Source organism: Streptopelia decaocto (genome assembly GCF_964273445.1).
Source record: "Streptopelia decaocto genome assembly, chromosome: 22".
Taxonomy (NCBI): Eukaryota; Metazoa; Chordata; class Aves; order Columbiformes; family Columbidae; genus Streptopelia; species Streptopelia decaocto.
The window spans coordinates 5197275-5220745 of record NC_138677.1 but is presented as its reverse complement, the minus strand read 5'-3'; the positions used below and the strand labels follow the sequence as shown (position 1 = coordinate 5220745).

At 47.1% G+C, this 23471-nt stretch overlaps 2 protein-coding genes across 2 annotated transcripts; both read left to right on the top strand.

The window, feature by feature from the left end:
- Nucleotides 1-228: 228 nt before the first annotated feature.
- Nucleotides 229-20706, top strand: TOP2A (DNA topoisomerase II alpha). Its single transcript, XM_082070706.1, has 35 exons — nucleotides 229-329; nucleotides 711-857; nucleotides 1019-1109; nucleotides 1579-1642; nucleotides 2137-2282; nucleotides 2640-2737; nucleotides 3088-3300; nucleotides 3795-3968; nucleotides 4169-4270; nucleotides 4429-4566; nucleotides 4740-4878; nucleotides 5146-5303; nucleotides 5575-5700; nucleotides 6163-6273; nucleotides 6359-6464; nucleotides 7433-7542; nucleotides 8276-8368; nucleotides 9484-9598; nucleotides 10020-10141; nucleotides 10719-10867; nucleotides 11002-11233; nucleotides 11362-11496; nucleotides 11622-11822; nucleotides 12370-12565; nucleotides 13854-13945; nucleotides 14487-14630; nucleotides 14728-14811; nucleotides 15141-15338; nucleotides 16280-16385; nucleotides 16645-16785; nucleotides 17095-17245; nucleotides 17366-17427; nucleotides 17739-17864; nucleotides 18903-19132; nucleotides 19405-20706. Exons 1-35 carry the CDS (start codon nucleotides 297-299, stop codon nucleotides 19552-19554), a joined length of 4683 nt encoding a protein of 1560 aa, XP_081926832.1. The 5' UTR covers nucleotides 229-296; the 3' UTR covers nucleotides 19555-20706.
- A 1381-nt stretch (nucleotides 20707-22087) lies between these two features.
- On the top strand, nucleotides 22088-23214 carry GJD3 (gap junction protein delta 3). The gene has a single exon (XM_082070732.1). It carries the CDS (start codon nucleotides 22102-22104, stop codon nucleotides 22984-22986), a length of 885 nt encoding a protein of 294 aa, XP_081926858.1. The 5' UTR covers nucleotides 22088-22101; the 3' UTR covers nucleotides 22987-23214.
- Nucleotides 23215-23471: the final 257 nt, after the last annotated feature.

Sequence of the window (23471 nt, the reverse complement as noted above, 5' to 3'; positions counted from 1 at the left end):
GGCATAGAGCCCCGCTACACAGCGCCCGCTTCCTCCCGCTTCTATTGGTCGATATCGCTGTCCGTCTGAGATATCTCCCTTCTGAGTGGCTGTTTTGAATGCGCGGGCTCTTCGTGATTGGCGAGAGGGAAGGGCGGGGCGCGACTCGTGGCCCCGCCCTCCCCCTGCCATTGGCGGCGCAATGGGGCCCGACGGGCGGGGATTGGCGGAAGGTTTCGGCGGGCTGAGCGGAGGTTTGAAACGCGCCGGGCGGTTGTGGCCGCCATCATTGCCACTCAGCAGCGCCCGCCGCCGCCATGGAGCTCCAGGAGTCCCCGTCGCCTCTCCGGGTGCGTGCGGCGCCCCGCCGCCCCCTGTCCCCGCAGGGTTTCGGGTACCCCCGCCCCGCTCGGTTCCCCTCGCCGCCCCATCCCCTCGGCGCCCCGGGTCTCCCTCAGCTCCCGCCGGGCCCCCTCATGACCTCCACAGGCCCCTCTCGCGGCTTCTCCCCTCGCTCTCCTCAGATCCCTCGTTCCTCTGAGATTTCCCCCATCCGTGTTCTCCTCGCCCCCGCCTGCCCCCTCCCCCGCTCCCCTGGTACCATGTCGGGGTCCCCGTCCGCCCGGACCCCCCCCCCCCCCCAGTTCCCCACCCCTATTTGACCCCCTGCGGCCCCCCGTTCACCCCCCGGGCCCGCCGCCCCTCACTGCCGCCGTCTCTCCCCCGAGCAGCCCGCGGACGAGAACCGCCGGCTGGCCAAGGGCGATGGCGCCGTGAAGGGGCTCTCCGTGGAGCACATCTACCAGAAGAAGACGCAGCTGGAGCACATCCTGCTCCGGCCCGACACCTACATCGGCTCCGTGGAGCTGGTCACCCAGGTAGGGCGGGGGGGACACCTGAGGAAGATTTGGGGCTGAGCCACCTGAACTCCTCCTTGTTAACATCTGTTTATAAAGCACAAAGCATCTGCTTTACAACCTGATGGCATAGAAGAGGAGGTGTGCCTGGGAACTTATGTGTTACTTGCTTTGTTTTTCAGCAAATGTGGGTTTTTGATGAGGGCGTGGGCCTCAACTGCAGAGATGTGACCTTTGTGCCTGGCTTATACAAAATCTTTGATGAGATTCTAGGTAAGGGTGGCCCATCTGTTGAGTCAATGATTGACAAGTTATTAATGGGTGCTGAATGTCTAAGAACTGCAACTAAATGTAAGAACTTATCAAGTGTACTTTTATCTCCTTACTCTGTTGACCAAATAATGTTTATTGCATCATTTGATGGGTCACGTTTGCAGAACACGCGGTTTGTTGATTGTGCTTGGAAATATTGGATACTAATGACCTTCCATTAGTGCTACGTAACAGTAAACCATTCACTGGATGATGGCAACTCTATTACAAAACCAATTCCATTCAGCCCAAAATTCTTCCTTTTTATATTAACTTGTAGTATTTGTCTTTGTAACTTGCAAAATATTTGCATACCGAGATGGTTATTAGTAACGCTGTATTGAATTTTTGCATTCATTCTACTGAAGACACTTTACAGTTTTGTCTTGATTGGGAATATAATATAATAACAATAATCTTTCCATTCTAGTCAATGCTGCAGACAACAAGCAGAGGGATAAAAACATGTCATGCATTAAAGTTACAATTGACGTGTAAGTCTTATTTCCTTTTTGTTCATTGCGTTCCCAACTCTGGTGTGTCAGATTTGCTTGCTCAGATGCTGTTCTTGTGCAGTACTGGAGGGCTCCGCGATGTGACTGATCCAAGTTAGACCACATGTAATTCACCACCTGTGAAAGCCTTTTCCTTTGCTTAGTCCCTTTGTGTCTTACAGAGCGCTGAGTTGAGAAATTGTTGTTGTTTTCCGTCGTGGCCATTTCCCTCCTTTCCTTCTCTCAACATTTTATTCTGCCACTGAGCACAGATGGGATTTTTCTGTGTGGTGGTCCATTTCATAGAGGTATCTGCAGATCTGAGAATTTTTTGGTTGCCTTGTCCTCCCTCTGCTGGTTGTTTCTGCACTTGCTGCCCAAATATTTGCTCTAGATGAAATGGTACCTTCTCCCAGAGCTTTTGTGTCATACTTGTTTCATAGCTCAGTCACTTGCAGCCTTAAAAACACACTTTTTCTTTTTTTTCCCCCAAGAGAGAATAACACAATCAGCGTATGGAACAATGGGAAAGGTATTCCAGTAGTTGAACACAAAGTGGAGAAGGTCTATGTGCCCGCTCTTATCTTTGGACAGCTACTGACATCCAGCAACTACGATGACAATGAAAAGAAAGTCACAGGTAGGGAAGACTCAAATATGCGCTGATATTTTTGAGCAGCCGGATTGGTTTAAATGTGTGAACTGAAGTAGAAGGGCGTCCTTGATGCAACATGAAAATGGTGTTCTGAGTCCATCAGAGAGAAGTCTCTGTGCTCTGTTTTATAGTAATAACAGTACAAACGTAGAGAACAGGAACAAATTATCTTTGAACACTAATCCAAATTACATATGGGTTTATAGTCACATACTGAGTTTGTAGGACTTTGTTGCTTATTGGCGGCTGTGCTGAAGTGGCTGAACTCCTGTTAGTCTGGAATCCCTTTAGCTGATTTTGAACAAAGGTAATACAAAGAGTCTGTTTTCCTTCTAATTGCAGGTGGGCGAAATGGTTATGGAGCCAAACTGTGCAACATATTTAGCAAAAAATTTACTGTGGAAACTGCGTGTCGTGAATACAAAAAGTTATTCAAGCAGGTATGAACACTTCTCATTTCAGTAAGGTTATACCTGAGATTTTCAAATAAGACCCAAAGTTTTTGTTCCAAAAATCTAGGCGTAACTTGCATTCAGTGCACCATGATTAGAATCAATCTGGCCCACAGTTACTGTACCACCAAGTATAATTCAAATGAATAATTAAATGAACAGACATAATCAGAATCTAGTTTTTAACCAGTGGGTTGTTTTTTTTTTTTTTAATTTGAAAGTATTTAAAACTCATAAATCAGCTTACTGCTTTTAAAAACGAAGCTAGTTACTTGCAACTCATGAGATTTCCCCCTTCCGTGTTACTTGCAACTCATGACTTGCAATTCTTTTCTCAGACCTGGACAGACAACATGGGAAAGGCTGGTGAAATGAAACTGAAATATTATGATGGAGAAGATTACACGTGTGTCACTTTCCAACCTGATCTGTCAAAATTCAAAATGACAATTCTTGATAAAGACATTGTAGCACTAATGTCTCGAAGAGCGTATGATATTGCTGGATCCACAAAGGATGTCAAAGTTTTCCTAAATGGACAGAGGCTGCCTGTATGTGAGCATTTAAAAAAACTGTAATGTCTGTATATCTCATGGCATTTAAACAGTGAGATTTTGTTGAATCAATTTATTTTAGACATAGTAAAGACAGAAGATACAGAGAAGGCAGAGTTACTGAAAAGGGGAAAGGGACCTGGGGGTCCTGGGGTTCAAACTGGAACACAAGAGGTTCCACTTAAATTTGAGAAGAAACTTCTTCTCAGTGAGGGTGGCAGAGCCTGGCCCAGGCTGCCCAGGGAGGCTGTGGAGTCTCCTGTGCAGACATTCCAACCTGCCTGGACACCTTCCTGTGTAACCTCAGCTGGGTGTTCCTGCTCCCGTGGGGCATTGGACTTGGATGAGCTTTCCAGGTCCCTTCCAATCCCTGACATTCTGTGATTCTGTAATTTGCCTGAGTGATTTCTGTACCCACTTTTCAGGAGGATGTGCATTAAGTATTTATAGGAGCTGTTATAAACGAGTTGTCTGCTTTCATGTGGATGCAGGTGAAAGGATTCCGCAGTTATGTGGACCTCTATCTAAAGGACAAAGTAGACGAAACCGGTAACGAGCTGAAGGTTATCCACGAGGAAGTGAATTCTCGGTGGGAAGTGTGTTTGACTCTAAGTGAAAAAGGTTTCCAGCAAGTGAGCTTTGTCAACAGCATTGCCACTACAAAGGTAACTCTTTTTTTAGTGCATTTAGTCAAACTGATGCCATGTCCTTCATCATTAATATTCCTAGCTATTTGTAAATGCATGTAAGTTAGTGACAAATAGTTGCTTAATGTTGCAAAGACAATGCTTAAAGTTTTAAATAGATATTCATACTTGTTTTTCAATGGAATCACCACCAGGTTTTTGGTCCTATTTTCCCTTAGGGTGGCAGGCATGTTGATTACGTAGCGGACCAGCTGGTGACTAAAATCATTGAAGTTGTGAAAAAGAAAAATAAAAACGGAGTCGGAGTGAAGCCTTTTCAGGTAGGTCAGAATTTCCCCAGTGGGAAACACAGCTCTTAGGTTTTGGCGTTTTGGGTTTTTTTTCCCAATGGGAAATAAAACATTATTGTAACTACAGAATGTGCTGCTGTTCCCAAGATGAGCCTGTGTAACCTGACGCTTCTTGTATTGAACTATAGGTGAAGAACCACATGTGGATTTTCGTGAATGCCTTAATTGAAAACCCAACCTTCGACTCTCAGACCAAGGAGAACATGACTCTGCAGGCAAAGAACTTTGGCTCAACCTGTAAACTGAGTGAAAAATTTATTAAGGGTGTAAGTATTGATATACACAAATAATGGAGATGTCTGTAAAACTGCACCTAATGTTTAATGTGGCAAATACTTTTGAACTAATGCCATGAACTGAAGAAAAAGTATATAACTTGAAGTTCTGTCATTGTTAAGGCTTTTCCTGCAATTTTGGGGGGTTCTTTTTTATATTGCAGGCAGTTGGCTGTGGCATTGTGGAAAGTATCCTAAACTGGGTAAAATTTAAAGCACAGAGCCAGCTGAATAAGAAATGTTCGGCTGTGAAACACACTAAGATTAAGGGTGTTCCTAAACTGGATGATGCCAATGATGCTGGTAAGTGTTTTACATCCTTTGCAACCAATTAATTCAAAAACAGTTAAAACTTGTTCGTTAGCCAAATGAAAGAACTGTCTCCTAAAGATAATGAGAAAACCTGTTATAGTTTATCCCCATTTTACAGTCCCATTTACTATGTGCAGTGCAACAAAACCTGTGTGTGTTAGAAGATACCAATTCTCATTCAGTTTGTGTGTATGCAGGCTTTGATTGCACTTCTTAATTACAAAAATGACTTGATTTCTTTTTTGTTTTTTCTTTTAGGCAGCAAGAATTCTTTAGATTGTACACTTATCCTGACCGAGGGAGACTCAGCCAAAACACTGGCTGTCTCTGGTCTTGGAGTGGTTGGTAGAGACAAATATGGAGTATTTCCCCTTCGTGGTAAAATGCTCAACGTCAGGGAAGCTTCTCATAAGCAGGTTAGTTGGTAAATTATTATAGTCTCCATGTCGAAGGCACAGTGTGAGTCCTGTTAGTTCAGTGTTGTGCCTGAAGAGATGTTTGTGTTGTGGGCTAGAAAATGGTTGGAATGATCTAGAATAATTGAAGCATTAGGCTTCATTTTAGAAATGATAAGTTTCTAAAAAGCAAAAAAAAAACATTTACTCAGTCAATGGATATTTTGTTGACTTTTTTGAGCTACGTTTTAAGTCTGAAACACAAGTTTTTATTCTGTGTGATCTTTTCCAGATTATGGAAAACGCTGAAATCAACAACATCATCAAGATTGTGGGTTTACAATATAAAAAGAACTATGAAGATCAAGAATCTTTAAAGACTCTTCGCTATGGAAAGATTATGATTATGACAGATCAGGTTAGGTTCACTCAAACTGAAAATCGGGAGAGAAAAAATACCCTAGCGCTTGAATACAGAGGAAAGAAGAAAACAGTACCTTTCTCCCACTGCCTTTGTTGTACCGAATTCTCTGTATTCGTTGCTTTTATCATCTATATTTTAGTGGGTCATAATGTCTTTTCAGCCACAAAACAAAACAGATAAAGTAGAAGAGGGAGTAATATCACCAAAAAGCTAAATACTCTCTTTCCAGTCTGCTGATTCAAGGTCCTCGACCAGCCCTTGATACCTTTTTGTACTAAGAATGTGCCTTTTCTTTCTCTTAATTTTAAGTAGTTAAATAACACATGGTCACCTTTATAGAAGTGAAAGTTAACAGGGCCAGCTGGAATTACAGAATCATTTGCTGTTAAGGTAACAATTGTCACTTCCATCCTGTCCCTGATTAATTATGTCTCTTTTGTAAATTTTGTAAATCAGGATCAAGATGGATCACATATCAAAGGTTTGCTGATTAACTTCATCCATCACAACTGGCCATCTCTTCTAAGACACAACTTTTTGGAGGAATTTATTACTCCCATCATAAAGGTAAGGGTTGCGTAGATGATTAAGGTGAATAAGTGAGGATCTGTTGGTCCAAACCTGCCTCTGATTTCACATCTGTTCATTGTAGGTCTCTAAAAACAAAGACGAAATTTCATTCTACAGCATTCCTGAATTTGAAGAATGGAAAAGCAATACACAGAACTACAACTCGTGGAAAATCAAGTACTACAAAGGTTTGTAGAAAACTTAATATGGTGAAATTAAATGATCCAGGTTTAATTCTAAGGAGGCTTTAGCTTCCCTAGTTGCCTCCCTACACCCTCTGACAACAGCCTGATATTCTCCCAAGTGGCCAGACTCTCCTTCCATGATCTAGAAACTCTCCTCTTCCACCTGAGCATCCCCAGCAGTTCCCTGTTTAACCACGCAGCTCTCCTGGCTCCCTTCCTTGACTTCCTATGTGTCGGGATGCTCTGATCTTGTGCCCGGTAGAAACAGTCCCTGAACACTGACCAGCTATCTTGGGCCCCTTTACCTTCAAGCAGCCTTGCCCATGGGATTTCCCCCAGCAATTGCCTGAAAAGGCCCAAGTTTGCCTTGCTGAAATCCAGGGTTGCAATTCTGCTTGCTATCCTGCTCCTGCCACAGGAGATCCTGAACTCCACCATCTCATGGTCGCTGCAACCAAGGCAGCCCTCAACCTTTACCCCTTCAACCAGACCCTCCTTGTTACTGAGGATGAGGTCCAGCAGTGCACCTCTCCTAGTCGGCTCCTCCACCCTTTGCATCAGACAGTAGTAGTAGTAGTCCATTGGGTGCACCAGGTTTGGGAGCATCCTGGTGATGTCCCTGATCCAGCTCCAGGTAGACTGCACATTTCCCTACGATGAGGGTCAACTCTGCAGACTGGGCCCTCCGTCCCTCTCAGAAGGGAATTGCCTGCTACAATTACCCTTCTTTCTTTCTTATCTGAGGTGGTCTTGAGGCGTGGGGTCAACTGCCTCTTTCTCTGTGACCTCGTAGGTGGGCCTTGCACCACACCTTACATCTCATTTTAAAGTAATGTAAGTTTTCAGTAAGTCGTCTTCGTGCTGTACATTAATACTCTGCATCACAGAAACTAGACATAGCAAAATATTTCTTTGAACCGCAACTTGATTTAAGCAAGGAGTTATTAGAATTAATAGCACTGTCTCTGCAGGTTTGGGTACCAGCACATCAAAGGAGGCTAAAGAATACTTTGCAGATATGGCTAGACATCGAATTGGCTTCAAATATTCTGGTCCTGAAGATGATGCTGCGATCACCCTGGTAACTAACTCTTGATTTAATTGCTGACTTACTACCTTTGATATTCTACTGCTTCGAGTGCTGTGTATTTTCTCTTAAAATGCTCTTAGAGACCTTTGGGCTTGAGACAAACTCTTTGTTACCAAGGCTACAGCTTTAGTTGAACCAGTAGAAGCACATTTGTCCATGGACCTCAGGCCAAGAGTACCCTTTTAATGATTGTTTTTAAATATAGCTCAGAACAAACTAATCACTACAAACCGATTGACGTTTTCAGACACAATAGTAAATATTCCTTTAACATTTTTCTCTGTGTTCTGCTCTGATTTTCTCCAAGTCGGACCCTCCCTTTATCCCTCAGATTTTCTTCTCAAATGGTTCACCACTGGATTCAAACAGTCCTTGCTTCTGTGAGATACCACTCTTAAGTATTCTGAGCTATTAGGCAATGCCAAAAAAACCTCTAGTTTTTCCCCAAAACATTAATTTCCCCAAAATTCTGCTTTAGTTTTCCACTATTATGTTAAAAGTGCCTAACTACCATGTCTCCTGAAGACTGGTGGAAATCCTGCTCTTAATATATTCAGCTACAAGAACCTTTTACAGCACTTCTTGGGCTATTGAGTCCGTCTGTTTAGCATGTTGTTCTCCTGGGTAAACTCTCCCCATATGCTTGTGTTTTCTCTAGTGGTCCAACAGGCCACACCACAGAATGTCCTAGAATCGAGTTTACTTCTCATTTTGTAATACACAGGCCTTTAGCAAGAAGAAGGTAGAGGAGCGAAAGGAGTGGCTGACTAATTTCATGGAGGATAGAAGACAACGGAAGCTACATGGCCTGCCAGAGGTAAAAGGTTTACATATATAAGGAAAAATGGGACGGAGTCCAGTTGGAGGCCTGGATCTAGTGCAGTGCCTCAGGGGTCAGTACTGGGGCCGGTATTATTCAATATATTCATCAATGATTTGGACGAGGGAATAGAGTGACTGTCAGCAAGTTTGCTGATGACACCAAGCTGGGAGGAGTGGCTGACACTGGAAGCTGTGCTGCCATCAGAGACCTGGACAGGCTGGAGAGCTGGGCAGGGAAAAATGCAATGAAATATAACAAGGGCAAGTGTAGAGTCTTGAACAAGGAACAACCCCAGGTTCTAGTATAAGTTGGGGAATGACCTATTAGAGAGCAGCGTAGGGGAAAGAGACCTGGGGGTCCTGGAGACAGCAGGATGACCATGAGCCAGCACTGGGTCCTTGTGGCCAGGAAGCCAATGGTACCTGGGGTGGGTTAGAAGGGGGTGGTCAGTAGGTCAGAGAGGTTCTCCTGCCCCTCTGCTCTGCCCTGGGGAGACCACACCTGGAATATTGTGTCCAGTTCTGGGCCCCTCAGTTCCAGCAGGACAGGGAACTGCTGGAGAGAGTCCAGCGCAGCCACCAAGATGCTGAAGGGAGTGGAGCATCTCCTGTGTGAGGAAAGGCTGAGGGAGCTGGGGCTCTTTAGCTTGGAGGAGACTGAGGGGTGAGCTCATTGTTTACAGATATCTAAAGGGTGAGTGTCAGGAGGATGGAGCCAGTCTCTTCTCGGTGACAACCAGTGATAGGACAAGGGGTAATGGGTGCAAACTGGAACACAAAAGGTTCCACTTAAATTTGAGAAGAAAGTTCTTCCTGGTGAGGGTGGCAGAGCCTGGCCCAGGCTGCCCAGGAGGGTTGTGGAGTCTCCTTCTCTGCAGACATTCCAACCCGCCTGGACACCTTCCTGTGTAACCTCATCTGGGTGTTCCTGCTCCATGGGGGGATTGCACTGGATGAGCTTTTGACATCCCTTTTCCATGCAACAAATATCAGCTCTTGAGCTGTGTTTACCTGGTCTTATACAAAGCTTCCATTCTAGTGAAACCAGCCAAGTACGAGCTAAAGAACAGATTGTTAAAATTAAGGCAATCTTGCACCTCTTTTTCTTAGGAATACCTGTATGGGAAAAATACTAATTACCTGACATACAACGACTTCATTAACAAGGAGCTGGTCCTGTTCTCAAACTCAGATAACGAAAGATCGATCCCGTCGCTGGTTGATGGTAAGTTATTTCGAGATAGTGATTCCATATCATGCTGTGGCAGAATGCAAACCCCCTCTCTCCCCCTCCCTCCTTCGATATGGAAGGAGTAGACACATCTCCCTCTCTCTGCTGTTTGAGGCCAACAGCTTCTTTTGTTTGGCCCCAGAGCACCCTGGCCAGGCCCGTTAGGAGAAGGGAGCGACAGGGAGCCGCTGGGCGCCCGTGGCCAGTGTGGGGGATGTTTGGAAGCTTCAGGGGCACCCACAGCCAGTGTGGGGGTGCAGAGAAGCTTCTGGAATGCCTACAGTCAGATCTGATCAGGCTATAAAAAACAGGACTCTTGTCGAGATGCGCCTCTTGCGCATGATCTCTTGGAGTTACGAGCTGAGCCACTGCCACCAGGAGCCACTAATCACAAAGTCTTTTCTTTTTTCTACAGGTCTGAAGCCAGGTCAAAGGAAAGTTCTTTTCACATGTTTCAAACGAAATGATAAGCGGGAGGTGAAGGTTGCTCAGCTGGCTGGTTCTGTAGCTGAGATGTCATCATACCATCATGGTGAAGTAAGAACCTGACCTGGTTGTGCAAAATGCTTTTTAAATGAAAGGCAAAAAACCCCCTTCTGTTGATTTGATGGTTAAGGTGCCTCTAAAGCAGGTGTTGGAATATACAAGTCAAAACAAAGTGGCTGTATGTCTGCTATTAATACTTCAATATTCATTTAATCTGAGATTGGTCGGTCTTCCCGTCCTACCTAGACTTTATGGGAGTATATTTCATTCAAAAAGTAGAACAAGAAAAACGCGCTTTACTTGGGATAGATTTAGGCAGATGTTAATAGCCTTTCTACCTTGGGAAGGAAAAGTTAAGCACTAAAACAAGCTTCTCTTTGGAGGCTGACAGACTCTTTCATTGGAGGTTTCAAGAACGGGTAGACAGCAATATATTGGCTCACAGGAATATATCTAATCACCCAGAGTAGATACTCTGGGGATGCACTTTCAGTGAGTTTCCTTCAGTATTTTATTAGTTGAGTTTATTCTCCGTATCTGTTCTGTTCTTGGTGTGGATTTCGGCGTTGACTTTGTCCCTTCAACGAAGAATTCTGCATTTTTAGCTTTGAACCTTCCTTTCTTGCAGGCATCGCTGATGATGACTATTATTAATTTAGCTCAGAACTTTGTGGGCAGTAACAACCTCAACTTGCTGCAGCCTATCGGTCAGTTTGGCACGAGGCTGCATGGTGGGAAAGACTCTGCCAGCCCTCGATACATCTTTACAATGCTCAGGTCAGCGTGAAACATTTCTTACTGTCTTAAGTATTCTTAGCATATTACAGGACTAAATTTTACAGTAATTAAAATGAGAAATGAATTTATTTTTTCCCCTTTGGACTACTTGTAAATTCTCTTTTCCATTCTAGCCCCCTAGCACGGTTGGTGTTCCCACCAACAGACGACAATATCCTGAGGTTCCTTTATGATGACAATCAACGTGTGGAGCCGGAATGGTATATGCCCATCATTCCGATGGTGCTGATAAACGGGGCAGAAGGGATTGGTACGGGCTGGTCCTGTAAGATCCCCAACTTTGACATCAGGGAAGTTGTGAATAATATCCGTCGTTTGATGGATGGAGAAGAGCCACTGCCAATGGTAAGTAACGTATTTAAAAACAATGTCTGGCTTGTTAGTTTATTCAGCACATATTGCAGCGCTTTGTGCAAGCGCTTCAAAACAGAAGTATCGACACAGAGCTGAATCCGATGTTCTTGTCTGCTTAGCTTCCTAGTTACAAGAATTTCAAAGGCACAATAGATGAGCTGGGACCTAATCAGTATGTGATAAGTGGCGAAGTGTCTATCCTTGATTCTACAACCATTGAGATCACTGAGCTGCCTGTCAGAACGTGGACACAGGTAACACACAGTGAATTTGTCCCTGGCAATGCATGTATAGTTCTCCCTGTAAATCTGAAAGTGGTATTAGTGAGTTTAGGAGCTTTTAATCTCCATGGAAAACATGAGTCTGATTCTCTTCTCAGACTTACAAAGAGCAAGTTCTGGAGCCAATGTTAAATGGGACTGAGAAGACACCCCCACTAATTACAGACTATAAAGAATATCACACAGACACCACAGTGAAGTTCATAGTGAAGATGACCGAGGAAAAACTAGCTGAAGCTAAAAGAGCGGGGCTGCACAAGGTCTTCAAACTCCAAACGAATTTAACATGCAACTCCATGGTATGTAACAGATTTTGCTGAAGAAAGTTCTTGGTTTAACCCAAAGACTCTGTGGAACAGCTGCAGCTGCTGGTTGTAACAAAAACGCTCTTTTGCAACAACCTAACGCTTGGCTTATTCTGCTCTTACTGGTTTTAAATCAGCTTTCTGATCAAGAGACTGGCTTGGGAATAGACCCAAGGTTTTGCCTGAAGGAGTCAAAATGATCTGAAATCACACAGTTACAGAGAGCTTTGTTGTGACAACAGCACTGCTATTGAGTGTCTGGATTCTGACAGTGTGTGAAGCTTGATGCAAGATATTTATCCTGCAGATGGCTTTAAGATTCAAGTAACCTTAACCCTACTATGTGTGCTCAAGAACTTTGAAATTCTAGAATTGGCTCTGCTGCTGTGCTTGCAAACTGAAGTAATTTCTAAAACAACACTAAGGTTTTAGAATTTGTTGGCTTGTAATTCAACTGTAGTGTAGCATCTGTGTTATAGGTAATTTTCAGTGGGTTTGGAAATCAGTTTTATCATCCTAACGCCTCTGTTCTTCCCTCTAGGTTCTTTTTGACCACGTTGGCTTTCTCAAGAAGTACGACTCTCCCCAGGATATTCTTAAAGAGTTCTTTGAACTCAGGCTCCGGTATTACGGTTTGAGAAAAGAATGGCTGATTGGAATGATCGGTGCCGAGTCTGCAAAACTGAGCAACCAGGCTCGTTTCATACTGGAGAAAATAGATGGCAAAATTGTCATTGGTATGTGTTGTTCTTAGTTTCCTTGGTTTATGAAACTGGGAGAAGAAGTAGGTGCTCCCTCGAGTTCTGTCAGCACCCCCTTGGCCCTGGGCTGGCTCTTAACAAACTACACCAGAGCTTATCTTGCTGTTCAGCAACACATGAGAGGAAAATGCTTCACAAAGTATCCTTAGTCTATAGAGCATTATGCACATATTCATTAAAGCAGGATACAGCTTTCCTACTGTGTGCTTGACACTATTTTGAAAGTAACTTTGTTTTTAAATAGTGTGGCAATAGTTCCAACTATAACTTAATAGGGGTAAGAGTTATAATAAGGGTTAGAAAGGGGTGGTGTCTGTACAAAAGCTCACTCCTTAAGAAGCCGTATCTCTTCGTGAACCTCTGCAGAAACAGTCCAAATCATGTTCTCAGTGGACTGGGGTTTCACACTTAAAAGATACTCAAGTTAACAGCATCTGAGAATCATGAGCTGGGAAAAAGAAACAGATCTTTGTTCTCAGGACTCACATTTTTCAATCAACTTTCCCACTTCACTCTAAAAGGCAGCCTGTATTTCACTTGCGCTCACAGAGGGTGCAACTAAGACAAAGTGTCATAAGATGCTTTGTGGTTTGTGTCTGAAGGCAGCCCAATAATCCCAACAGCCTCTGTCTGTTTGACTTGACTCGGGAAGAGAAATAATTCCCTTGAAATGCATTTTCTTGGGGTTTTGTAATAAGTAGTTCAAGGCTGACAGAGCTGGTTTCATTTGTATGTGTCTCATGGTTGATTGCTTCTGATAGCTTAAAAAAGAACAAATTCCAGCTGAAGCATTTCCATTGGTTGGGGCACTTATAGCATAAATTTCCCAGGTGATGGCTAATGAGGCACAAGCTATAGCAAAGCTTTGGAGCGCTATCAGGGAGGCTTTTCCTCCACCTGCCTGCTTGTTATCATGAAACCTTTTTGATACCATCACACCTTTTTTTTCCAAGTTCAAAAACTACATAGGGCAGCGGAAATACAAATGTGGAAATGAAGAAGAAAAATATTTACAGTGCTCTGCCAGGTGTTCCTGACAGCAATAGGAGCAATGCTGATCCGATAAATCATGAAGTAGGAACTTTTTAGGTGTTATTTCAGGCTTTTCCACACGTCCTGCCTCTGAAGAGGAAAGGCTATTTTAGAGCCCGATAGGATGCTGAGCTGCTAGAACCACGCAATCCAAAATTTAAAGCTCATCTGTCTTTTCTAACAGTGATTGGTAGTGGTCAGTAACGGACAATCCCAAAATGTCTGTTTACAGAAAACAAACCCAAGAAAGAGTTGATTCAAGTCCTTATCCAGAGAGGGTATGAATCTGATCCGGTGAAGGCTTGGAAGGAATCGCAAAACAAGGTAATGCTTCAGTCATCCTCTAAACAGATCCAAACTGGCCCCTATCTCATCATTCGTACAAAGAAGCACAAGTTGCTTTTCAGTTTGTAGGATTCAAGATCTTGAGTGTCTGGTATGTCTGTGATAGGGAATATAAGGCAAGGAAAAATTCAGTCTGTTGTTCAGAAGGCACTGAGGCCTTGTCACTGGGGTTTGAGTCTGTTGGGTCAAGTCCTCCCACAGCAATTTCTGTGGTTCCTCAAGGGTTTCCATCCACCCATGGGCCACAGCTCTGGAAGGGCTGGGAGGAAGGTGACACCTGAGGAGAGAATCTGGTCTGTCAAGACAGAGAGGCAAAAAGAGACTTGGAGAATTGTTTCTGCAGGTTTCCTGTGGCTTTAAGCAACATAACTTGACCTCTATCCACTTCTGAATTATTCTAGAAGAGTTTAGGTTGCCATAGCACATGAAGTACCTGTCATGCACTCCAAATTTGATGAATAGCCCTACCCTTTCATGTCAATATATTTGTTGACAATGTTTGTTTTAAATTCACATTCAGGAAGAAGAGGAGGAGGAGCAAGATGAGAGTGACAAAGAATCAGCTGCAGCTACTGGCCCAGACTTCAACTATCTGCTGAACATGCCCCTTTGGTATCTGACTAAAGAGAAGAAAGATGAGCTCTGTAAGCAGAGAGATAACAAAGTATGTTCCTTCTTGTAAAAGCATTGGTATAGAATGTGGGTTTTAAATGGTGGGTTAAAATATGCAACTAATGATCATAAACTGCGATTCCTTTTAGGAGACGGAGTTGGAAAATCTTAAGCGCAAGAGCCCCCCTGATCTGTGGAAGGAAGACCTCGCTGTCTTTATCGAAGAACTTGATGTACGTCAGTGCTCAGTGCAGATGACTGACTCCCTTGTAGTCTTATCCACCAACTCTTTATTGACTTTTTCATCGTAACAAGGAAACTAAATACAATAACTCCTATGTCTTGCGTTGATTGAGGAGAATGAAAGTTTCTTTGCTTGGGTAGGGAGTCAAACCACCAAGGTGGCCATTGGGAGGAGGGCAATTAGCAGTCTGGGTAGTGAAGAGGAGTTTTAGGAGCAAGTATCGAGCGTGTTACTGCACGGGCTGTGATGCTGGGGATTTTTCAGTAGTACCTTTTTTTGTATTCTCACGGTCGTGTTATTTTGTGCTCACCTCTGCAGGCGGTGGAAGCCAAGCAGATGCAGGATGAGATGGCAGGAGTTGCTGGTAAACCTTTAAAGGTGAAAGGAGGAAAAGTGAAGGTGAAGAAGGCGCAACTGCCAGAAGTCATGCCATCAACCCACGGCGAAAGGGTTGTTCCCCAAATAACTGCGGAGATGAAGGCAGAGGCAGAGAAGAGAACTAAAAGGAAAATAAAGGTAAAAAAGAACATTTTGAATGCTTAATCTTTCTTTACATCCTCTCCAACACAGTCCTAAAGAAATGCAAGTTCTCATTAGGTGAACTTGCCCCAATGAAGCAGCTGTTTAGGGAGAGGGATGCATCTTAGGATGTGAGGAACACTAGAAATGGATGTTTTTCAGTCCGAAGGAGAACAGATTCGCTAACGTATCGGGAGATGGCTTAGAGGGAAATCTTTCAGCAAGAGCATATATCACAGTGTCAGAGATGGGCTGAAAGGAAAAGGCAGATGCAAGCGAGGGTGTTCTAGGTGTCCTGGGGATTTTATAAATCCTCCAGCAGGCAGGAAGCACAGCCAGTAAATTCACTTCTCTAGAACAGCCTGTGCAATTCCAGTAATGCTTTCAGCCACTTAATGCCATTATTGTTCTCGATATCAAGGAGATAAAGAAGATTTAGCTCTTTTTATAGGGCTAGTTGGAATTAGGCCATCCAGCTGTTTGCAACACAGAAGATTGAAATACCCCCTCACCTGTTTTGACCTGTAAGCCAGACATACTGCTCCGTTCCTATGGATGGTTCCAGCTAACAGTTTTTCCAAATAACTTGCACTGTTGTTTTTAACCCACCCTGTTCAGTTCTGCATCCCCAACACGCCCTGGGGCCATCCCAGCGGCACACGACGGCGGCAGCAACGCGCGCTCGGGAACGGGGACAAAGTTCCTGTTTTTGTTCATATTGGATTTTGCGTTTTAAGTCACCTGATCTGGGGACAGACCGTGGCTGATTTACTTGGCTGTAATCAATTTTACACGCCGTTTCTTTCACAAACTCACGTTTCCTGTATCGCTGACTTTCTACCATCTAAAATGAGCAGCTCCTTTCTACATTATTCTCTGTTGTGCCTCTTCTAATGGTGTGAGCTGACTCGCTGTTTGATATCTGCCTCTATCTTCAGAGTGAAAAAAATGAATTTGATGAGAATCAAGAAGAAAACACATCAGGAGACAAAGAGCCATCAGGCCTTAAGCAGAGATTAATGCAGAAGTCTAAGACTGAGCAAGGTAAATGCTGTTATGTGTTATTCCATCAATGGAAAGTGAGGGAGAGGGCTGTATGTTTGGTTATCTGACCTCTTCCTGAAGGTAACATCTAGGAAAAAACAGTTGAGGAAGCGATCCTGGGTAACAGTCAAGTGGGATAGATTCCTATTTCTATTTGTTGTTTAGGCCAGAATGCTCTGAATTTAGTGAAGTACTTTTAAGCTGAGCTTGAAATACACATGAAGCTTGCTGGTTCATCCTGCCGCCCAATGTTTTCCAGGTGCGAAGAGACAGGCCACTCTACCATTTAAGCCAATAAAGAAAACCAAGAAACGAAACCCTTGGTCTGACTCGGGATCTGATTCAGAGTCTGATTTTGAGGCACCTCCTCAAAGAGAAAGGGTGGTCCGCCAGGCAGCAGGTGAGTGACAGTACAAAGGCCAAAAACGTACAATCTGAGGAGAATATTGAACAGATCATTTGGAGAGGGCTCCCGAAGGCTGAAGGCTACTATAGAAATAAGGTTATCAGTTTTAATTACACAAGTGTGTTGGCAAATAGGTGTGGTGTTGGTAAACGAGCTCAGAATACACTTGGGATTTGGAGTCTCAATATCTGCTTGGGTTTATTCAGATCTTTATTTTTAATAACTGCAGCTAAAATATTGAAAAATAAACTGAGCTGCATATTGCCCGACATGTAAAATAATACATCTGTGTCATTTCCTCAGCCAAAGTCAGGACTGTAATCAGTTCGGACTCAGAGGCGAGTCTCTCCAGCTCGGAGGAGGAGTTCAAATGTCAGGACAACAGTGAAGACAGCACTGAACCAGATATAAGCCCAAAAGAAAAACCTGCTCCCAAACCCAAAGCTGCTCCAAAGTGAGTATTTCCCCACACACTCACTGGAAATCAGTTGTGCTATATAGAAATCATTAGCTCTTTTTCTTCAATGCACCTATTTAATAAGTTGAAAAAAATACTTGGGGTTTTGTGTTCTAGGGAAACCACTGAACAAGCAGCTAAAGCTCCCAAGCAGAAGCTGGTGCAAAGCGCTATCCCTGGTGAGTACTTGGCCTTCTAAACCTCGTTGGTTTTCCTAAACCCCCGTGAGAGCGGGGTTTTAGGAATCTGGGCGTTCTGATCAGCGCGTGGCACCGACAGGTCATGAGACCTCGCCAAGAAACTTGGCTGCTGCAGCACAAGCTGGTTTCAGCGCCCTAAACCATGTGTCTAACATGAACTTGTGATTAATCCGCTCTTAATACCTGGGGGGTTTTTTATAAACTGGATCACAATTATTTCCTTCTGCTCCAATGTTTGTAGCCGGAGTAGATAATTTGACTATTTCAGACTTTCTGCTTGCTTTATTTAGTTCAAGTCCAAGATGTTGCTAATGAAAACACGAGTCAAGCTCCTGCAGCGCCGTCCGCCGCCGTGCAGCGCGATAAGGCCGTATCTAAAAAGCCTGCTGCAGCTAAGAAGGCCGCTGCCGCTAAGGGTAAGGCGAAGACTAGTAAGATAATTTTAGGTAATAATTATTATTCCTGTGGGAAACAAGTCTGAGTGATTTTGCCAGGCATTCAGATGCCTGAATAACATGAGTTTTCACTTCAGAAACGATCTGAGCTTTGTGGCAAAGGTTGCCTAGTTGTTGTCGTTCTGCAAGAAGTTTGTTTCCAAACATATCATGTTCTAGTTCATTTCGGACATGCTCGAAGGGAGGGAATTTTCGTTTGGGAACAGGAAAAGTGAATGCTTCCTACAGCGCTGTGTAATACTTGGCAGAAATAATCCGAGTGGAATTTGTGTCTTGCAGTCAATGTTCTACTTTGTGTCTTTTTGGGAAGAAAGCTACTTGTTAGTTCACTTCCCAGCAAGAAGAAAAGCTTCTTTGGGGTAGCTTGATCTATTTAGTGCTAGCTCGACCTCATAAATCCATGACATTTGACTCGGGTTTTTTAAACTTAGCTGCCCGGAGTCTTTGTCAAACTTTGAAAGCTGTTTTGCATCTTCCACCCCGAGCTGGGTTGGATCCCGGCAAAGTGGTGTGTTCCTTCACCGCAAAAGGGCTGTTTCTTCCACTTCTAAATTGAGGAAGCCTGTTATCATTCAGGAGTGGGCTGCCCATTTCAGCTTAACTTGGAGACGTGCTTTGAGATGCTGTTAAAATGTCAAAATATAGGTAAGAAAACTCCACAAGTAACTGTTCAGGAAATTCATTCCTTCCCCGGGCAAAAGTTGTGAAGGTACAAGATTGGTTCCGCAGTCTTGAGAGTTCAGGACTTCTCAATCTGAAATAATCTGTAAATTGCTTTGGGTACATTTTAATTCGATGCTCTAAATGCAGTGGAACTAAGCGGATAAACCACTTCGTTTCTCACCATCTCGGTAAAGAGCAATCTCTCTAGAAAACTGTGGTTCCGAATGAGACGACCCGCGTGCTGGCCTCGCGGTACAGTGTGGAGTTGGAAGTAATTCGTAAATGCAAATCAGAAAAGCGGTGCAATGAGGGTTTAAACGCAGAGTTCTGTTTCAGATAACCAACCGTCCATCATGGATGTTCTCACCAAGAAAAAGGCTGCGCCCAAATCCAGCAAGACCGCGGTGAAGGAGGAGAGGTCCTCGGATTTGGATGCTGGAGCGGCGGGTGACAAGAAGCCCGGCCCGGCCAGGGGGCGGAAAGTCACCAAAAGGCTGCCAAACATTTCAGATTCCGATTCGGATTCGGATTTTGGCTCCAAGCCGTCCAAATCGACTGCAGCAAAGGTTTGTACTCACACCCGAGGGGCAGCGCGATGTGGGGTGGTGGTTATTCGGGCAGGAAAAGCGCGGGAGGGGTGGAACCTCCCCTGGGACTCCCGTCGTTCTGGGTGGGTAGGAAAAGGGTGTCCGGTACACGTACTTATCCCAGATTGTTGGTTCGGTCTCCTCAGCCCAACCAACCACCTTCCCCTTGGTGCTTTTTACGCTGATTGAGTTCATTTGATGCCGAGTGTTCCCTGGTTATGATTCACTTCTTAACTCTCCTTTCCCTCCAGAAATCCAAGGTGGAAGACGATGGTGGTTTTGCAGTTGAATGGCCGGCCGGCGCGGACAGCCCCGAGGCGGCCGTGCCCTGCGCCAGGCCCCGGCGCCTCAAAAAGCCCGTCCAGTACCTGGAGGAGTCCGACGACGACGATATGGTTTGAATTTTTATGAAGGTTTTATTGACGTACGAACCACCCTGCAGCAGAGCTGGCAACTGTCACCAAACAACATCTCAGACTAGCGAATCTTTACCAAACTTAAGCTAGTCCAGAAATGTTACAAGAGAATAAAACTCCATTTTTTTTCTTGCTTTTTAAAGACATTATATTTGTCTAAACAGGAACTCCTCCCCTTTCTGGTGAGTGCTGGAGCCCTGTGCCCACTTCCCCATCAGTGGCTGGAATCTTTTGATACTTTGTGGTAATTTTAATGTTTGAGTAGGCTTTAGAACACAGCAAATCCTTTTAGATACCCTCTCGCATAGATACCTTCCTCTTTAGATATCTTAAAAATAATAGAATAGGCTTTTAACTCCACAGAGACCCAAGAAGCGCAGCATTTAGAGCTCCGCGCTGCTGTTTTTCTCCCCCTTTTGCAGTTTTATGCCTGTTGCTCAAGCTCTGCCACACTGAGTTTTAACCTTAAGCTCAGGCTTAGCGCTGGCGGTTTGCGCGGCCGTGTCTCCACGCTCTGCTCGGCCTTGGCAGTTTTATCTTCTGTCCGGCTGCCGAAAAACTCGGCGTTCGGCTCCTTCGGCCCAGGGGTCGCCTGCAGGTACGAGACGCTCGTGGCTGCCGGTGCCTTGTGCCGTTAAGAGCTGGACGGGCGGCTGCGGTGCCAGCTGAGCCAGACGGGCTCTTGGAGCACCCAAAAAGCTGTGGGAACCTGCAGGAAAAGCCGGTCGGTTATCCCGAGGTGCGGCGGGTTCTCTCGTGTTGAGCTTCTCCGCCGCCGCTCTCAGCAGCACAAAGTTTCCTGGGGACAAAGGACGTCCCCGCGGCTTCTACACCCTCAGCACTGCCCTGTGGGTGAGGCCTGTTTGTCACCTCAATGTCACGGGTGTACAGAGCTCCCAGTGCTCAGGCTCCTCAGCAGAAGGGAAGCGTCACCTTCCCCTTTGATGTTCTTCACTGGGGTATCGATCCAGTCGTGTTTTGCTTTCCATAGAGCCATTTCGATAGCACTGAGGGATATTTCTTGACTGTCTGTAAATATTTTCGATGTTTTTCTTCGTGTCATGAGTTTGTCCTTTTTAATATTTATGTGTCATTAATGTTTTTATCGAGCTTTCTTCAATAAAGGAGTTGTCCTCATCTGCCTGTTCACCTCGTTTTCCCTCGCGCCAGCTCAGGAGTTGTCTGTGTTTGCGGTGAGTCCTTCAAGCTCTGATTTTCTCAGGAGCAAGCGGCCATCGGGGCAATTTTGGCACAAAAACCACCATTGCAGAGCTTGTGCCAAGGCCTGATCCGGCTCTAGGGCCGGCGTAGACCTTCGACCCCAGGTCCCGCTTCTGTGCCGGCACCGGGGGACGAGGACCAACTGCCAAACCCCAGGACCCCCCCCGGCCAGGGGCACTATCGGTGCCACCGAGGTGCTTTGCTGGAACCCAGTCAAGTGTGGAAAGCGCTGTCAGATTTTCCACTGCCGGGCTCTGGAGAGCTTCTCCGGCGCGTCCCCGCCGAGCGGCTGCTGCTATTTACGGCTCTGCTCGCTGCGAGCGCGCCCGGAGAACCCAGTTGTCACGACCCACACAGCAAATGGGGAGGTCACGGCTGCTCCCTTAACCCCAGCATCACCCCAAATGTATATATAGAGCTGTGTGACACACACATAATGTACCAAGGTGGCTATGGCAGGATTTTCTCCATCATCAGTGACCCGCAGTGGGGCCTTGGGGACGCTGAGTGCTGCTGGAGGGGGGAGCTGAGCTGTGGGGTGTTTGGAAAGGGCTGTGGGGCATTGGAACAGGCTGCCCAGGGCAGTGCTGGAGTCACCATCCCTGGAGGGTTGGACAGACGGACATGAGGTTCTCAGGGACATGGGGCAGTGCCGGGGGTGGGTAAATGTTTGGACTCCATGATCTTGGGCTTTTCTAACCAAAATGATCCTGTGGTTACATGGTCCCTGAGGGGTGAGGAGGACCCAAGGGTGCCCCATGTCCCCAAGGGCTCCGCTCCTGTTGCCAGAAAGGGAACCTGAGGCACAGGCAAAGGCCACCGGGCTCGGCCAGGGAGGTGATGCCAGCGCTGGGGGGGCCTTTTGGGGTCTGAGTGTTGCAGCTTTGTACCCCCAGACCCTGGGGGTTTGGGGTGACTTGGGTATTTCTGCACAGGGGGCTGCTGTCCCCTGCGCCAACCCGCACCCCAGGCGGCTGCTGGCCCCAGAGCAGCCTTTGTCCTTGAAGCCCCCCCGAACAGAGCTGAGCCCCTCCCGCCCCGCCGGGCGCCCCGGCTCTTTAAAAGGACTCCAGGCGTGGCTGTGGGACAGTCAGCCCAGCCCAGCCGGACGAGGGACCGGACAGCCCTGGACAGGCGCTGGCGCACCGTGGACCGCAGCCTGCGCAGGTACCGGGGAGACGCCAGCAGGCTGGGCTGGGGGGGCTGGAGGGATCTGGGGGGACACAAGGGATGGGGACCTTGCTGTTTGCGTCCAAGCTGGTGTCATTGGACACATCTCCAAAGAGATGCCTGGGGACACTTGTGACAGGTATGAGCTGGGCTGGCACTGCGAGCAGGGATAGTGTGATGGATTTGGGCTCAGCACGATGGGCGGCAATCGGGGGGGCCGTGCTGCCCGCGGGGGTCCATCCTGCGGCCACGGCGTCCCCCCCAGCACTGACCCCCTCCCGCAGCACGGCCATGGGCGAGTGGGGCTTCCTGAGCTCGCTGCTGGACGCGGTGCAGGAGCACTCGCCCATGGTGGGGCGCTTCTGGCTGGTGGTGATGCTCCTGTTCCGCATCCTGGTCCTGGCCACCGTGGGCAGCGACGTCTTCGAGGACGAGCAGGAGGAATTCGTCTGCAACACCCAGCAGCCCGGCTGCAAACCCGTCTGCTACGACGCCGCCTTCCCCATCTCCCACTACCGCTTCCTCGTCTTCCACGTCGTCGTGCTCTCGGCTCCCGCCGCTCTCTTTGTCATCTTCGCCGTGCACCAGGCGGCCAAACCGGAGCACGGGGGAGCCCAGGGCCAGCGCGCCCGCCGCCTCCAGCCCTTCTACGTGGGCAGCGTGGTGGCGCGCATCGCGGCCGAGCTGGGCTTCTTGCTGGGGCAAGCGCTGCTCTACGGTTTCAGGGTGCAGCCGCTCTTCGTGTGCCGCCGCCGGCCCTGCCCGCACCGCGTCGACTGCTTCGTTTCCCGCCCCACCGAGAAAACCGTCTTCATCCACTTCTACTTCGTGGTGGGGCTGGTGTCGGCGCTGCTCAGCCTGGCCGAGCTCGCCCACCTCCTGCGCAAGGGTCCCCCCGCGGCGCGGGGCGCCGGCTGCTGCCACCGGCCGCAGGAGCGGGGACCGGCCCCGGGGCAGCCGGCGGGGGCCGCGGAGGAGCCATGTCACCCCAAGGCCACCCCAGCGCGGGGGGACCTGACGGTGTAGCCATCGCTGCCGCGAGCTGTGGCCGCTGTCACCGCGCGGTGCCGCGGTTCCTGTTGTGGGCGGCGGATGCGCCTCACCCGGCAGCTGCTGGAAAAAAACACGGACAAACGGAAAACAAGCAGGTCCCATCCCTGACCCCGCGCTGTCCCCCCAGCCAGCACGGGGTGGGGGGGGGGCAGCGCTGCCCCCAGCCCCGGGGGTGCCACCAATTCATCAGGGCTCTGGGGTAGGGGGATGCGGCCACAGCATCCAGGCTGGGGAGGGCAGAGCTTTGGGGGTGCTGGGGGGAACCCCAACCCAGCCTTTGGGGATGGTAGAAACAGCGACAACACGTGGGGGCCTCCCTGCAGCAAAGCCCCCCCCCCAATGCCTTGAGGTGCCCCCCGGGTGTCCCCACAGCAAGAACGAGCCGGGCGCTAGAATAAATAAACTTTATTCTGGAGCCAGCCCCCCCGTCCCCCCGTCCCCCCCGTGCCCGCCGGGCC